The sequence below is a fragment of the Pinus tabuliformis genome, chromosome 7 (assembly GCF_031772625.1).
Source record: "Pinus tabuliformis cultivar Carrire ecotype Pingquan chromosome 7, CPIR1, whole genome shotgun sequence".
Lineage (NCBI taxonomy): Eukaryota > Viridiplantae > Streptophyta > Pinopsida > Pinales > Pinaceae > Pinus > Pinus tabuliformis.
The window spans coordinates 627,416,599-627,434,721 of NC_142293.1; the positions used below are offsets into that span (position 1 = coordinate 627,416,599).

The window sequence follows — 18,123 nt, forward strand, 5'->3', positions numbered from 1 at the left end:
CATTTATCAAACCACAGCCATTGATTAACTATCTTATAGATTTATGTTTAAATGAAGGAGATTGGGCTTTGGATTTATTCTTAGGCTCAGTTAAGTTTTATTATATAAAACTGAATTTCAATATCTTCTATTTTAATTTTTATGCATTTATACAATTTACTTAATTATTTATTTTGTACTTGATTGTGTACAACATTAGAATGTTGCCTACAAAAAGGAAGAAATTGCATTGCCATTGAAATAGACCGAGTACAGGGCAAATTTATGAAGCAAAGAATTAATGTTCTTCAATTTATTCCAGATGCAATGCAAGAAGTTGGTTTGAGGAAAGGGGATTTTAATGAATCACGCGTGACAACAAAAAGTAAATGAACGTCAACCACCATTAGATGGAATGATTGGAAAGACATACATTGGAATATTCACAGACACCAAAGATCCAGCAAAAGAGGAAAATGACCAAACTGAAACCAAAAATATTATGGAAGAAGACAACGATGAAACTCTAGAAGATGAAGAGTATGGATTACATGATATTATTAATTAAATTTAAGTTATGATTTGAAATCAAGCTCATTTTTTGTAACTGTTAATTAGTTATACTTGTAATGTTTTGACTTTGATATTTTATGAGAAGAATAAGTATTAAGTTATTGTTGTCATATGTTTAATATTGGTATTATGTGATTTTCACTTTATTTTTATGTGAACCATTTTTTTTTAAATTGTGATTATTATTATTTTTGACATGGAATTCATTAAAAAAAAATATTTTTAAACCATTTTTTCTTAAATTTTTCCTATAAAATTTGTTTATTTGACATGTCATTGTTAGCAAAAAAATCTTAAAATGTGTAATTTTTTTGTTATATGTATATTCAAAAGGTGTAATTTATGTCAACTTTTAAAAATTATAGTTTTTTAGTGACAATTATTTGATGTGCATTGAAATATTAATTAACGATATATAAATATACAGAAGATTGAAACTTTAAAATATCAACCTTTGTTTTTTTAACTATGCAAAAAAATAAAGACCTCAATACAAAAAAAAAATGAAGACGAAAACAAAAAATTAGAAAGAAGATGACTACTTCAAAAATTGTTAAATTTAGAAAATAATTATCCACACTTAATACATTAGAAAATTGAAAGTTAGAAAATAAGTTTTCTAGAAAAAGGGTTGATGTTGCATCAACACTTTTCAAAATTAGCATGAAAATCACTAAAATTTTAAAAATAATGTACATAAGAGAATTTAAAGTTTCAAAAAATATGCTCAAAATAAAAAAATATGTATTTTGAATCAACACTTTTTAAAATTGGTTGATTTTTTTGCTACCTCAAAAAAAATGGGTAATAGGTAAAGTTCTCATTTCAAAGTTTACATTGTTGGAAGTGCTCTTTATTTCTATCACCTATTTAAACAAGGCTTCACTTGTTGCTCTTCTCGCATATTTGGGCCTGCACTTTCTCCAGCCTCTGGCTTTGGCTTGCTTTAGTCCATCTTGAAATTTTGATCTCTTATAACAATGGACTTACCAACAAGACTATTGCAGGTGAGGTAAGGGGAGGAGGGGGCAGGGGAAGTATTCTAGGCTCTAAGGTGCATTTTAGAGTTGAAGTTTTTACTCAAAGTTACCAAACACATACTCCAACATATGTATAATTTCAAATTAGTGCAACTGAAGTGGCCATTCGGGAGGAAAGGCGAAGCAACTCAGATCCGAAAGCATTGAAGGATTTAGCTAGTTGAATCTCATATATAGCCCACATTAGAGGGAATCAAAATCCTTACCTTTACACATTTGACCTATATTAGCACATAAAACCCTTGATGGAAAAGGTATTGGTGGAAAGGAAAGAATCCAAGGACATTCTGATGCAAAGGTTGGACGATCTAAAGGAGATTCTTCTTGACGTTGAGGGTATGTTGTAGTGCTTATAGTTGGGATCCCCTCTAAGACTAATAATTCCACCATATATCAAGCATGGCTTCCATCCTATTGACTTAGATACATCCTTGTCCACTTGATTTTCAAGCTCTTTTAGTCAATTTTGTTATGTAGCTTGGTTTGCTAGTTTTCTAGTTTCCTTTGTCTATGTAGTTATGGTTAGTCACTCTTGGGTATGGGCTTGTTTTGATTTTTTGGTCCCTATAATGTCAAACTTAGAATCTATACTATTAGCTAATTTTCCCACCTATGGGACAATTGTCTTATGGTTTTGGTTTTGGCTACTTTGGACTTGATAGGCAATTGATTATTCTGTCTTTGGTTTTGTTTCTTGAGTGGTAGGCTAGAGATGAATAACCTCTTAGAAATTTGTAATCTACTCGATAAAGTAGCATAATCTCAACTTATAAAAATAATATGAGAGCCCCAATAAAAAAATTAGGTTCTTTTGGTTTGTTTCTGGTAATTTTGGCCATCGATTTTCAACTCATTGTAAGGTAGTTCCTGTCAATAAATCTAACCTAAGTCAAAGGACTGTTGTTTTCAATGTCATTGTATCCTCTCTATTGTACTGTAAAAGATGAAATTAGATAATGAAAAAATTTAAAGGTGTGACTAACATTTCACTTATTTTTCCTAATAAAGGGTTTCTATAGTTAATATTTAAGTATTACGTGTCATTGTCATTGTTTTCTTTTCTATTTTACTGAAAATATATGTAACAAATATGCCAAATTTTAATTTTAGTCACTGGGATATCCCAAAAAAGTGTCATTTTTTAGAATAATGTGATTATTAGAAAGATTATATTTCACCTAAACTTCATAGATTGTGGAGTGATAAAGAATTAAACTAGCATTTGCACCAAATGTTGCAAAGGAAATGTCGTAAGGCATAAATTTGAGAAGAATAGTGAGATATAGAAGATCATTGAATACAAAAGAGGACAAAGAAAGACGAGGGAATGCTTCTAGACTTGTGAGGGAAAATTAGTGAGAAAGAGTAAGAGTAACTCCATGGGTTTTGAAGACAAAGAAAGACTAGGAAAATGCTTTTATATTTGTCAAGAGTTGTAGAATGGAGAAGAGTTGCAAGCTAGTAACCATGAACAACTGAAATGCTCTATAAGGGTGTCTCTTGAAAACTGAACTGGAATTGTCGTCTGAGAGATTAAGCACAAAGTCTAATGCGGAATTCATTTGATGTCTTGCACAAACATATCTATGTAACTACTTGGGAAATGGCATCAAAGTGTCCTCAACAAGTAGACTTTTCACACCGTAATACCCAAAGAAATACAACAATCAAAAGTCATAAGTAAACACAAATCCCTATGAGACAAGATCAAAGATAGTCTCTTCAATCAAATTACTGTGAATGGCTCTTTCTAATTCACACACTACAATTTCAACATTATTTTGTAGCTCCATTGACAGTACTTCTTTAGCCAAGTCCTTTGCTACAATATTTTCTAAATTATTGCAGGTTTTTTTACTGTTTAAGGATAATGGTTGATTGTTACTCGTGTTTTTCTCAAAAGGTGTTTCCCTAAAGGCATCTTCTATAGGTTCAACTTACTGTTTCTTAGGGATCTCCATATTTATGTGGATATAAAAAACAAACTGCAGTGAAGCTATCAATAAATATACATTTTGTCAATATAATTATTAATTTAATAAATTATAAACTATAAAAAAAATACATTTTGTCAACATAGTTGATAATTTACTAAATGAAATGATCTCCATAAGGTTTTAAAATAGAATTTCTTAAAAAATATCTATCAAAATAAAAGTACACGGTATTTCATTTGAGGTGTAAATTCTGTAAACTACTTATGAAAGTCTAATCTAAAACTTGAGTACATACCTAAACCATCTTAAGTACCTTAAAATGAAATTGGCATTAACACTATAGGTTGAAGAATGACTCAATAGGTTGCTACGCTCGTTACATTGCTTGCAGCGTTCTTCGAAAAAGTTCGCAGTCATCTTAATAATACAATGAAGCCCAGTGTTGCAAAGGTTTATGAATCAGTATTGCAAAATTATCAATCATGTGAACATGATTACATCCATATCAAAAACTACTAATGCATAAGGGGATAAAGATGTAGTATAAAGAGTTCACTGACATTGCAAAAACTATGATCCATATTCACTTAAGTACATTTCAAAAAATGTACTTTACACAGTCTCAACTAAGATAGATGCCCCAACACTATATATTAACAATCAACACTGAAGGTTTAGAGTTTGAAGGAAAAAGAAGATATAGATGCCAAACATAAATCAAAAGTTTCTTCCCTGAAGGCATCTTTCGCAGGTTCAACTTAGTGTTTCTTACCCAAGGATGGTGATTGACAAACGACCCTAATATCTCCAGCAATAGTTCATTTATGCAGTCAAAAAAGAAGGTGTCGCTCCCACTTATTTTCACCTGCCTCTGATTGGCCCAGTTCACCACCATACCCACAATAGTTTTCAATATTCTCAAATAATTAAGGATCCATTTTCACAATTCAAAGTCCAAATTCTCATTCAAAGTAGAATTGCAATCTTGATGGAGGTGATATTACAACCTCAGAATATGGAGTGTTGCAAGTTATTTCACTAAAAAATTCAGTTTCTCCACTATAATGGTCATCGAAATCTATCCCATTCCCTTACAACATTTTCAGCCTTATGCATTGGTTTTCCATATCCATCAAACATCAGTACTCGAAGTCATAAATGGAAACCAAATTCTACTTAGTAAATTAACTTGTTATAAGAAGAAGCAATAAGGCTTTGAAAAATATTCACTGAAAAAAGTAGAAGATCAATTTGATAGTAAAACTATGTGACCTTTTAGTGCTTCAAAGATTTACCTTGGAGATTTGAGCTAATTTCCTTAAAACCTTTCGGGTTGGGTGTTTCTTCTTGGAAAAGAGAGTCAAGAAATGAAACTGCACTAGGTTATTTTCTTTCTCATTATTAACTTTTGAAGTTCCAGATTCAGGATGATGCAAATGGTTTGGTGGCCTACAAGATTTTGGAGAGCTCAGTGGTGGTTTCTTTGATTGAGTCCCCTAAGCAGAATCTAATTCATTAGCTACTAGCATGACTTATGGGATAAAAGAAAGGCTAGATGTAAAGAATGCAAGAATAAAGTTCTTGCATTATCTTTCCACATAGATAAAGTATTGTAGAAAGGGAAAAACTAATGAGAATTTTACGTCAGTTACATAAACAACATTATAATAAAATTGATGCATCACTTTTCACAGAAGCAACACCCTCTTGCCAACTGAATAGAAAAATATTGGTACACATAAAAATGTTTAATGAAAACTTGCCAAAAGGTTAAAGTTTGCTACTAAACATATATTTGATAACACTACCAGTTCCATTTATTGGATACATTCTCTGGAAAAGAAAAGGGAATGCAATTTTCAACTCTCCTACAACCATGAAATAAACAAAACATGTAGGCTAAAAAATGCAGAAAGGTCATTGAGATGGCCAATTGAAAGAAGGTTCTTAATGTCAAACTTAAAGGTAGAAATAATTTGAACCTGGGGTACAAATTCACTTTCAGGACTTAACCCAACCCTGTCTCCACAAAATTTTCCTGACTTTTTATTCACTATACAATGCATAAAACCAAGTCAATAAAATAAATCTCTTTTTTAGATCTAACAAGATATCGCTACTTTTTGAGTGTAAATAGGGGTGACTTTCTTATTTATGGATAATATTTACTTAACCTCCTAATGTTTTATATCATTCATCTCATTACGACTTAATATGTCCACATCTAATTTATCCTTATGCATCCCATAATAAGACCTAGTTCAAGAAGATAATTTTTCAATAATACTCTAAGTAGATTGACTTACAATCCAATCTCTCACATCAAGTAGATAACAAATCTCGGCACATGATTTATTCACTCTCAAGTATGGGATAAATTGACATACAACTTGATAGGAAGAAATGGCTCGAAGGGATATATATGACGTGGAGAATTTATAGGTGCGAAATATTACTATACACCTGAACTATAAGGATTCTCAACAATGTAAAAAAATATATATAAATGAGTGAGAAAATAAATAGAGGGAAGGCTTTCCCGAAAGGTAATGCTATGAATCTATTCTCAACAATGTAAAAAATATATATATAAATCAGTGAGAAAATAAATGGAGGGAAGACTTTCCTGAAAGGGAATGCTATGAATCCATAAATAAGAGTCCCAACACCCGAGTAGATTTATTTTCCAAATTTGATGCATTAAACTCCAAAAAAAAACTAATGTTTAACCAATGTCTCATATGAATCCATAAATAAGAGTCCCAAACTCCCGAGTAGATTTATTTTCTAAACTTGATGCATTCAACTCCAAAAAAAACTAAAATTTAACCTATGTCTCAAATAATTCTTCAACAGAAATTTAAATTAAAGTGGTGAACTCTTAAGAGTAAATCTTTGGCTTATCAAACTAAGAACCAATGAAACAATTACAATGTCAAAATTTCCAATTAAAATGTAGATGTCACTTGAAGAGGTGATACACACTACTCATCAATAAAGTTAACTAGAAAATTGTGCATTTTATCGAAAATGCATGTAGTTGTAAAATAAATACTTTTAATGGTTTATTTCTTTTTCTATAATACAATTAGTTTATTTTAGAAAACATATATCAATCATCAAAACACATAAGTAATATGAGGTATTTAATCAATTACTAATAATAAAATCATCATTAATATTTATAATTTTTTTTAGAGAGATAAAATGTTTATATTATGGATAGTTTGATCTAAGCAACTGACTTAATGTGAGTAATTTTCCATTCAAGCATAGCTAGTATTCTATTAAGTTCATTGGCTAGTAGTTCTATGAGACCATCAAGGAAAAGGGAACTAGTTTGACATTTTTTTTTATATTACTCGTTTTCCTTTACCCTTCATTTTAGAAAACTTGCCTCTTTATTGGTGTTTGGGTGACTCTTGATTTCTCTAACCTTTATTGCTAAGCTTTGGAGTTTTTGATTATCATGTTTTTGCATATCCTTTATTATGGCCTTTATTTTGCTTGCTAAGTTGTTGGCATCTCCTTGCTACCTTTTTCATTCATGATGGCATTCTCTTGATGGTCATAAAAAGACAATGTGGCACCTTTTGTTGCCACATCCCCTTACTTTTTCACGATGAGTCGCATTGGTTGTTTGTCTTTTCTACTTCACCTATCTTCTCTACTTCACCTCTAGTGTTTAAGTTCTACATTGATAAAAAGGCACATATATGTATATAAAATAAACTTATGAACTTTATAAATATAATTTAATTCAATTATTTTAATTAACTGTAAATATTAAAATAACAAATAAATAAATGTATATAATTTAATATTACAAAGTAAATATTAATCATTATATCACTCTAATTAATTTAGTTGATATGTGTTATATATATTATTATATTTTATACATAACATTCTCTCGTCACATACTATAAATTCTATGTATTAAATTTTGTATATATATTGCTTGTATTAAATTCATAAATACAATGCAATATACATGTATAATAAACAATGTGTATATTATAAATTCCATTTTATAATGACTTACCAAAGCTCATCCATTTATTATACACCTACGGGAAGAGGTATATTAAGGCATAAAAAAACAAAAATACTATCATTCACATGATAAATAATAATGTCCAAACTTTGAAGTACATATTTCATTATCTATTGATCAGTAAGTCGTATATATTTAAATACAACTACTTGAGGAATAAATCACCATCAAATTTATATTTGCAGAACTCATTCAAACAAGTGAGATTTTCAGTTTTTGTAACATATGACTGTGTTGGGGACAAAAATGTTCGAGTGTTTACAGTGGCAGCATAACGCATTTGACCTTTCACCTCAACATAAAAATCTCAGCACCCCGAATGCGGGTGTCTTCGAGCTAATCCATGGGAGGCCACATGGCAGGCATGGGCCGACACGTGAGGAAAGCGAGCCTTTATTGCCTCAAGCTGCCGATCCTTCAGCAAGCGAGAGGCATAAAGGAGGTTTTAATGGCGCTGCGGGAGGTGATGGCAGTACAGCCGGACACAGTTAATGGAGGTCTTTTCAGAGGGAATGTGCAGGAGCTTAAATATGCCGATTCAGTGGGTAAGGGAGCTCAGAGTGATTGGCATAATTCTCAGAATCCTGAGAGTCAATATCTCGTCTTGGTATTTGGAGGTTCGGATAAGGTCCGCGCCATTCTGGTGCTGTCTGGGCTCTGTATTCGTTCAGTCTACGCCGGTACATACCCAATTTGGGTGCTGCAAGATAAGGGAAGGGGGCATAGCCACTGTCGGCCCTTCGCTGCTTGGGCTCAAGAAGCGGAATTGGAGGATTCCATGGTGCAGCCGAGAGAGAGGATGCCTAGCCGAAGAGGCCCAGGAAGGGGGGAATCCTCTTGTCCTCCTGCAGCTGATGTTCATCATCATTGCTGTTGTTGCTATTGTTATCGGAGGGCGGGAGTCACCCAAATCCCAGCTGGTCAATTCATGGAAGTGGGAAGCTCCGTTGAGGGTGAGCCAATTCTCCCAGCATTTGGCTCAGTCACCTTCATGCTGGGCAGCTCCAGAGACACTGCAGGTGTTAATGCCCACATCTCTGTGCTTTTTACAAAAGTCCCTGAGGAAGATGAGGATAGCTCGTCACTGGTTCTGGCGGAGGACAATTCAGCAAAGGAAAAAGGAAAACGCCCAATGGGGGAGTCTTCCACCGCAGCGAGACATTCTGAAGGAGAGCTGCCTCATCCCCCCGCCCAACTTCAACAGCCCGAAATGTCATCTACTGCGCAGAACCCCATGGCCATGTGGGAAGGAGTTCCAAATGGGCAGGGTTGGAGCAGAATTGTGGAAGAAGAACCAGAAGAGTAGTCCTCAGTGGCTCCCCTTCGTTTTTGCTTCCTTCTCTCAAGTTGGGGTCTGCATGCTGGCTAATTTCAAGTTTTCAATGTGCATCTTAATCTATTCTCTTTATATCTGTAAGTCCGGCTCGCGGCTACCTCAGTTGCACTAGGTCTGGAGTCTAATGTCGAGTCTTAGCTATATGTCTTTACCTGTATCGTGTCGGTTTACGGTAATGTCACCAGTTTTTTCAGTTTGTCTGTACTCCGCGTCTCTTCTGGTTTGCCCCTGCGCGGGCCGTTTTGTAGTCATGGTGGAAAATCACATAGTCATGTTTTGTCAAGCTCTCTGGAACAGGTGCCCTGCGAGGCAAAAATTCAAGTTTGCTATCACCACCCAAGGAGCCATAGGTGGCCCTGGGCAGCTTATCAGTTTGATGTAAATGTTTTACTGTAAATATTAATACAAAGTAGTTAGAATTGCCGAGAAAAAAACATAAAAATCTCAGCAGTTTCCTATTGCAAGCATTAGAAAAGACAATTGAAGAAACAAATGGCCAGGGTGATGCGTGCTCATGGGTTCTCTTTCCACGTCGTCCTATTACCATTGGACATTTTTCTTCTTGACAATTTATGTTAAATTCTTTCGTTGAATCAATGAACTCTTTATGTTAAGGTCTTCTACTCCAAAATTATTTGGCATCAATGTCATGTGTATAGCATTGATACTTGTGCTCAATAAACATCCCTGCTAGCAAATGCAGAATTCAGTATAAAGAAAGAGGCATCATGGGCAGTTTCAAATGCAACATATAGTGGAAGTGACGACCATATAAAGTATGAAGCTTTTCTTTCTTTGCATTCTTGATTTTCTACATTTATTTCTTTTGATGATGTTAGGTTGATGACATGATTTCTTGTTTTTTTATGATTTATTTATTTTGATGATTTGTTGTTAGCATCAACTGAAGACACATATTCTGATACTTTCTTGATAGCTTCAACCTGCAAAATTGAAGAGGAAAACATAACATTAGATCATTGTTTATACTTATCTCCTACTTGTAAAGGGAGGGATTGCAGAGCATGTGATCTGCTCGGTGAGAAAATTGCCCTGGATGAAATCCGACATCTAACCATCGTTAGCCTCTTGGGCTACCTGCTCCCATTAAATCCATGACCTCTCAAAATTATTTCTTAATGCAACATAATTTCAAATATTTAAAAGTAACATGATATATCGAATCAACTGGTAAAGAATTTAGTCGATACTTACAGCATGAAATTCGATTTTTATTTATTTATTACTTTCTCCAAAGACAAGGTCAGCTCCATGGCTATAACCGGTATATTGAGAACCGACCCACAAAAACGTCAGGCTACATTCTACCAAAAAATGACATGACACATGCATGAAAATATACAAGTCTATGGATTGGACTCACCATAAAAGGCATCACCCTTCTCAACATTGTCAAACTTAATGACAATAGAGAATAAAATGGATTGTGGTTTAGTTTTCCCACCTCTGATGTTCTTCTCAAAGAAAGGACTAATACAGGGTAGAGTTAGAAATAACAGTTATAACTAGCGGGACTAATGTTTAAGGCTCGAAACAACAGACTGAATTAAAACTCTCAAGTCTCAGGAACTTGATATTTCATGAGCTTTTCTGCATGATACCGCTCTTCGTCACTGGCATCCTTAAAGTACCTATTAGATCAGAGAAAATATGCTACTTATTTCCTCTTACATAGATGTATAACAAGCATACATACACACCAATATATGAAGAAAACCTCAAGGTACTCACTTAGCAAAGCCTGGCAGAGCCACGTTGTCTCTATCAAAGTATGCAAAGAGATCATGATAAACAAATGAAATGTTGTACTCCACGCTTCCAAAAATAAGTTTCACATGACTTCAGAGTATGCAGAAGTTAATGCATCCAATATGAACTAACAAGAGCACGATTTACATAAATTCCATGCTGATATAATAGAAATTTAAAGCATCGTTGGTACTGAGAGTGATGTTTCCATGATGAAGAGCAGGCCATGTGTAGACCTTGAGTTCAGCTTTAAACCACAAAATTTCACAGAGGAAATCACTAAACAGATCTAACTTATTTTGTACAATATGTATGTGCAAGTTGGAATCTCCAGAGTTTAGCATTGCAAATAACTTTGCCATCAGTCCTGACCTGCAAACTAAGTATTTCCAGTGTCATCAATGACATATTCTAACCATTCACTGGCTCTTGTGACACGGTTCCAATCCTTCCACCACCAATTCTCAGTGTAGTTGTCCATGTAATGTGCCCTAGGGTTTGATCGTGTGACCTTATGATGAGATATTTCACAATTCTCTGAGTCTGGGTGTTTCCCACAATCACCTCGGGGTTAGATTCCCCGTGATCTTGAGAGTCAAGGGAAAGCAGCGCAAACCTAATGAGTTGGCTTACAGTGTAGTTCAATGGAAACTTAAAGAGTCTGTAGATAGTTAGCTCAGCGGGTGGGATGCAACAGTCCAATTGAAAAATTAACGAGCAAGAGTCTGCAGACAGTTAGTTTAGTGGGTATGACGCAATGGTCCAACTGAAAAATTAATGAGAAAATTGGTTAACGAGATTAAATCAAGGATTGAGCAGAGTAAATCAGTTCACTTGGTGGGATCAATGGAAGGGAACACTTCAATCATCTAATACGTGATCTAATGGTGGATAGTGAAGACAACTAAGCCAGAGGTAAGTTCATTTCAAATTGAATGCCTTACGGCATAAAGATAATACAAAATTTAAATATTAAAAGAAAATTAACAATTCCTTTTATAGTTCCAATTTCAAAATGTTTTTTAGATATAATTATTCCAAATTTCATATTAATCAAAACTATGATAGTTTTAAAATGATTTTTTTAAAATAAATTTAAACACAAAAATACAATTCTAAGAAAAATAAAGTAACTAATCTTAATAAACATTAATAATCCCTCACATTTATTTGTAAACCATTTATTTTAATAATGTTCTGTGTATACAATGCTTTTATTAATTTTGATAATCTTAATAAACATTAATAAACCCACTCACATTTATTTGTAAAGCATTTATTTTAATAATCTCCTTTGTGTACAATACTTTCATTAATTTTTAATGAAAATACCAGGATTACCACATAATCTAACTATTAACTTTTATTATTTCAAGTGAAGAATCCTGTTTAGTTAATTTTTTATTAATACAAATTTATTTTGATATTAATTTTATTAAATATTAAAAATAATAAATTTCAAAAATCACAATATAAAATTTACATGATTATTCTTTTAAATTTTTATTTTATTTTATTTAATAGATATGCTAACAATTTTATATAATTAAATTTAATTTTAATATATACTTTATCAAATATTATAATATGTTTCATGTTTTTCATTTAATATTATTAGTTGTTTTTACTAATACCATTCCCAATGAGTTACAAATTGTCAATCCACATGAAAATTCTTCATAAATGTTTCATCTTTTTAATATATATTTTAATCCCTATGTATGTATAATTCCATTAGTGCAAATCAATACTTGATTGGATGAAATTCCAAAAATTTATGAAATCTCATTGTAACATACATCAATATTATACCCAATGTTTTCAATGAATAAAAAAGAAAGAAAGTGATTTAACAACTCAAACAATGTTTATTGCATGCGAATATCATCCTTTGTTGCAAATAAATGTATGGTTTCATGAAATACTGTTATGTGGAATCATGGAAAAATGTATTTTTTTTGGAACCTAGTAAATTTATAGCATGAAATTTTAGCTTTAATATGTGTTCTTGGCAAAGGGCCATGCAAGCATGCTAGCTATGATGGCTTGAGCTTGTGTTTTTGCGAAATCGATCTTTTTATACAAAAATTTTGCGTTAATTTTCACTAGTGTAAGTCTAAAAAAATTCAAATAAATCAAATTTTAGCCACACAAGTTTTAGGATAGTAATACCCCTCAGGTTAAGTACTAATTTAAAATCTTATCTTATTTTTTATATTATAATATTATATGTGTTTTAACATAGAAATATACAATAGAGATTTTAAGATATAAGAGAATTTATCTTAAAGGAATTGAGATATTAAAGAATTTCTTACTGCATTAAATTTTATGTGCATGATTCCAAATGAATGAGATGGAATATTAGATGTTATTATCGGCTGGAGCTAACCAGCCATATATTGGGTATTTAATGCCTTCAGAGCAGCACGCCACTTAGCTCGATAACACAGGAGCGGGTAAATATTATTTAATGCCGAATTTGTCCACTCCCGTGTTATCACGTTAAGTCGCGTGCTGCTCTGAGGGCATTAAATACCCAATATATGGCTGGTTAACTCTTTCCGTTATTATCGACTAGAAAGGACATTTTACCCAATATAATAATTATTTGGATGACTAGTGGAAAAATTAGACCAATGAGTTTTGGAGATATACGAAAGATATATTTTGAAGTGGATTTATGGACATTCACCATGGTGATGCTTATGGAGATGTTAGGGGTAAAAGCGAATGTTATATTAAATATTAAAATGAGACTTTTCTTATAAGGAAGCTCAGAGAAATTTGGAGGTTGAAATTTATATTTTGAAAATTAAAATATTTTATATAATATATTTGATTTTTTATATTATATTTATTAAATATAATAGAGAATTTAAAATAAAATAAAATTAATAATTAATTTTTAATTTGTGAGTTGAATTTTTTATTATTCTATTGCCTATAGTATTTATATGATAATAAAAACAGAATAAAAGTATAAATATTTTAAAATTCTATAATAAAATCAATATTTTTATAATATATTTATTTTTAAGCTAACATATTTATATATATAAATAGATAGAGATGTGATTGTAGTAAGAGCGTGTTTTATTACCTAATATAAAAGAGATTGTATTTCATTGTATGTTAAATAAGAAATTGATAAATTTCATTAAAATATATTTATTAATTATAAATAAAATATTTATTGGGATGTATAAATTAATTAAATTAAAAAAAAATATATATTTTAATAAATATGTTTTTTTTTTCAATTTTGTATTAGTGGTTGTGTAATTCCTTTCATGTTTAAAATAGAATTGACACATAACATTTTTAAAACATATCAATAATTAATAATAAAATGTATGTTAATGTAAATGAATAAAATATTTTAATATTCACTTTTAATAAAATATTTCAATAACATATAAAAAAAACATACATATAATCAAAAGAAAAATAAGATCAAGTCCTTATATATGAAAACCATTTTTATATTGAAAATAAAGGCAAAATTAAGATGGATTTACAATAATTTTAATACATTAAAATTAATATTCACAATTTATCTCACAACATAAATACAAATTGTTGTTAACCACTCCAATATACACAACGATCAAACTCATATGATAACAATATGTAGAGAAAACTAAGATTTTCCTATGACCATGCATGTAGACCATCCCTCAACCTAAATTCGTGCTCACATGGCTGATCTTCCTTATCCCCAAGCATAAACTCCATGATCAAGCTCACATGATGGCAATATGTAGAAGAAACTAAGATTTTTCCTTGACCTAAATTCGTGCTCACATGGCTGATCTTCCTTATCCCCAAGCATAAACTCCATGATCAAGCTCACATGATGGCAATATGTAGAAGAAACTAGGATTTTTCCTTGACCATGCATGTAGACCATCCCTCAACAAACTAGATTCGTGCTCACATGACTGATCTTCCCTATCCCCAAGCATAAACTCGCTTTCCTCCTCAGTAGCATTGAGTGTTCTAAATGTCTCACCATTATTTCCACGTCTTTCTCCTCCAGTGTGCTCAACCACTCATGTGAAGCTAGTCATAAGCAATTTATGAGAGACAATGGATGCACATCCACTTCAATTGGACAATCTAAAACCATCTAAAAGCTAAAACTGGATAAGAAGGAAATTAGGGACATACTAATGAATTTAGAGAAAACTATGGATACTCTTTGAAAGGAAGATCCTTCATTTTAACAAGGATCCGCACAACAATGTTTGGTGAAAAATGACTCTTCGTATTAAGAATGAATTTAGAGAAAAATTTGAAACATTAACCATTTTAAAAGATAACTACCGTGAAAGATAATCTCTAAAAACTGTTATCCAGGAACTTGCTTTTCACTCATACTTGGAAAAGTATGTAAAGTCCCCTAAGAAGAGCCAGGCCGATTAAGCTTAAAAAAATGAGATAAAAAACCAAAAAAAAATCCATACATTGAGAAATAATAAAAATAAGATGAATAACAAAGACCAAGATTATACAATAACATTAAAGTAGAAAAAATCTCTCCCAATAATACAACCACTGCTGAAGAAGCTCTTCGATAAAGAAGAAAAAATCTCTCACAGTAATACAACCAATGCTGAAGAAGCTCTTCGTCGTTAATAGCTTCGTTCGTGAGGAAATTTGTAAGTCTAAAAACTTTGATTATAGCTAACCCAAAACGTGATAGAGGATGCTTATTGATACATGAGCCGAGTTTCCCTATTTTGTCTCTGACGAACAATTATAAATGAAGTAGGTTCGAGGCAAATAAAAATAAAATTTTATTCAATTTAATATAAAGATTCCAATAATCTACATGACTTATTATTGTTATACCTTTTTATCAAGAATATATCCAAACAACATCAAGAAAAACGTTTGAAATAAATCGTATACAACAAATTTAAGAAATGATGTCAAAACAGTACTGGCAAATTCTCACTGAACGCCAAATTCATGTCTGCCATATCTCAAATTTATACCGTTCTTCGTTCAACTAGTGATCAATGCCGGCCCATATTTCTGGTGCGCTAAATTGGGAAACGGAATTAATTGGCGGGCATGACTGATCGATAGGCTTCTCAAATTGGTTCACGTAATCTTCCAGGGTACCGATCGCCACCTCGTGAGTGGTATAAGGTCCTGTATAAACATCACTAAAATTAGCTGCATTTGAATAGGAATCACTAGCGCTCCATCCGGCCATGGAAGAAGATGCTGGGAACAACAAATTGTCTATCATTTCATTAATGATGTCGCCGTTGTTTTCAATATCTCCTTCCAATGGATCGCTGAAGTCAACGAGAGCAGGGAAGGCGGTGCTGCAGCCAACAGATTTATTGGTAGAGCCAGGCGTTTCATGACTCGGAGGGGAAGAAGCCTGAGAGAAGGTCCCAGCGATGTGGGCAGAAGTAGAATCAATCCACAGCTGAGAATTAGAAATTAGTGGGTTGTTGGCAGGGTGATGTGGATCAATTGACAACTTATGATTTTCATCACGCACGTCATTTTTTATTTCCAAACTGTCTGGAACACAGGAGCACCGATTTTCCGCAGGGGTCACTACATAAAAGGCGTCACTCACTGGTTGGTACCTTTCACCATTAACGTCCAACGGCTGGGCGGAGTGAGATGACGTATAAGCATCATGAGAATGAGAATGAGCAGACACTGAACTAGTATTGCAGGTACGAGCGGACTGGACGGGGATTATAGATTTTGTGTTGCTATTGCCGTTACCGTCGGTGCAGGAGAGCCTGAAATTGAGCTTCTTCTTGATGCAAGAGTTCCAGTAGTTCTTGATTGCATTGTCCGTCCGTCCAGGCAAATGTGCAGCAATTTGAGACCACCTGCGTTGTGAATACCAGTAATATAAATTAAGTTAATTTAAAAGGATTTTTAAACATTAATTAATTAATATTTTTTTTCCAATTATTAGAATTGGTAATTAGTTGGAGTAATTTATACTGGTCTTAAAATTAAAATTAAATTTAGCTGCTGTTATGGCAAGATCAAAAATATATCAACAACTCTACGTCAGATATATTAGAAAGTTATGATTTAACAATAATCAATGTCACCAAAATATTAAAAATATATCTAATAACTCTAAATAAATAAATCAAATATACCCAAAAATTTATAACTTAATAATAACCAAGACTCCATTAAAATATATGGCTTAACAATAACCATAACTCACTGAATAAAAATGAGAAAAGCACGAATGAGAAGAGTAAGAATAGAAAATATGGTAACCTGTTACCCAGAATGTACTGTAAATGTATGATCAATTGTTCTTCTTGTGGTGAAATTGCACCGGGTTTAAGTCCAGGTCGTAAGTAGTTCATCCATCTTAACCTGCAACTCTTTCCGGATCTCTGTAGACCTGTATGTGCATAACATTTATCATCGCATTATCCAGATTTAGAAGATGATTGCAATTAGAATGAGAGTAGGTATTTGAAGAAATTACCAATTCGGTTGGCCACATATCTCCAGGAACAGCCGAGAAGGCAGTTATTCATCATATAATTGATGAGTTTCTCATCTTCCTCAGGTGACCACAGACCTTTTCTTAGCTTTAGCTGGGAGTTTAAAGGGGCGCCTTCTGCTTCTCCTTGCCCTTGTGTGCACCTCATTTTTCGCTGCGTATTGTTCTTCTCTGCGAGTTTGGTGGTGCGCTCATCGCAGATTATATTTAAATACAAAAACAAAGCGAGATTGACCAACAGGCACAGAAGAAGCACGCGTTTAACCCGTATGTGTGTGTGTGAGGACGGAGCCCATCATTCTCCAATTTTCAGTGATCAGCCCATTACCAACTACCTTCCTATAAATTATATTTGATTCCGTTGATTATGTGGTTCACATGATATTCTTTATTACTTGATCAGCCACAAAGCCTCACAACCGTGTGGGACAGCTTCTTTGACAGTTGCCCATCACATAATTTTCTTTATTTTCTTCATTATAAAATTTTAAGCAATTTGACAAGTTGAGTTTTTATGCATGTAAATATATTTATAATTATTAATTTCGATAAAGAAGATTTCAAAATCGGATAAATAGAAGATCATTAAAATTTTAATTTTAATTTTTTAAAGTCGAATTCCCAATGTTATCTCCTGTTCTCTCTAAGCAATATAGAGATTTTTTCAGTCTTTCTAAAGAGTATCCACAGTGTAGATTAATCCGTTTAAGAAATTTAATATAAATATTTTATCATTGACATCATTTTATATAATATAAATTTATTAAGTTTTTTTTAAAGGTGTTTAGGTTTATGGTATAGATTACAAGTTGATTATTTTAGTTAAGAGATTAATCAACATATTTTTCTTATAAGATCATGGTAATCACTGTGGATGCAATAGTTGTGATGAATTACTAGGTTTTTGCTTATAAAAT

The 18,123-nt window shown here is 32.5% G+C and overlaps 1 protein-coding gene across 1 annotated transcript; it reads right to left on the minus strand.

Moving 5' to 3' along the window:
• Window positions 1-15,709: 15,709 nt before the first annotated feature.
• On the minus strand, window positions 15,710-17,354 carry LOC149249003 (uncharacterized). Its single transcript, XM_089451626.1, has 3 exons — window positions 17,189-17,354; window positions 16,972-17,101; window positions 15,710-16,562 (listed from the first exon to the last, which is right to left on the minus strand). Exons 1-3 carry the CDS (start codon window positions 17,352-17,354, stop codon window positions 15,710-15,712), a joined length of 1,149 nt encoding a protein of 382 aa, XP_089307752.1.
• Window positions 17,355-18,123: the final 769 nt, after the last annotated feature.

Coding starts and splice junctions, on each gene's coding strand:
- LOC149249003 (XM_089451626.1), bottom strand. CDS start 17,354: ATGAGGTGCACACAAGGGCAAGGAGAAGCAGAAGGCGCCCCTTTAAAC. Junction 17,102..17,188: donor ATATGTGGCCAACCGAATTG/GTAATTTCTTCA, acceptor ATGCACATACAG/GTCTACAGAGATCCGGAAAG. Junction 16,563..16,971: donor CAGTACATTCTGGGTAACAG/GTTACCATATTT, acceptor TTCACAACGCAG/GTGGTCTCAAATTGCTGCAC.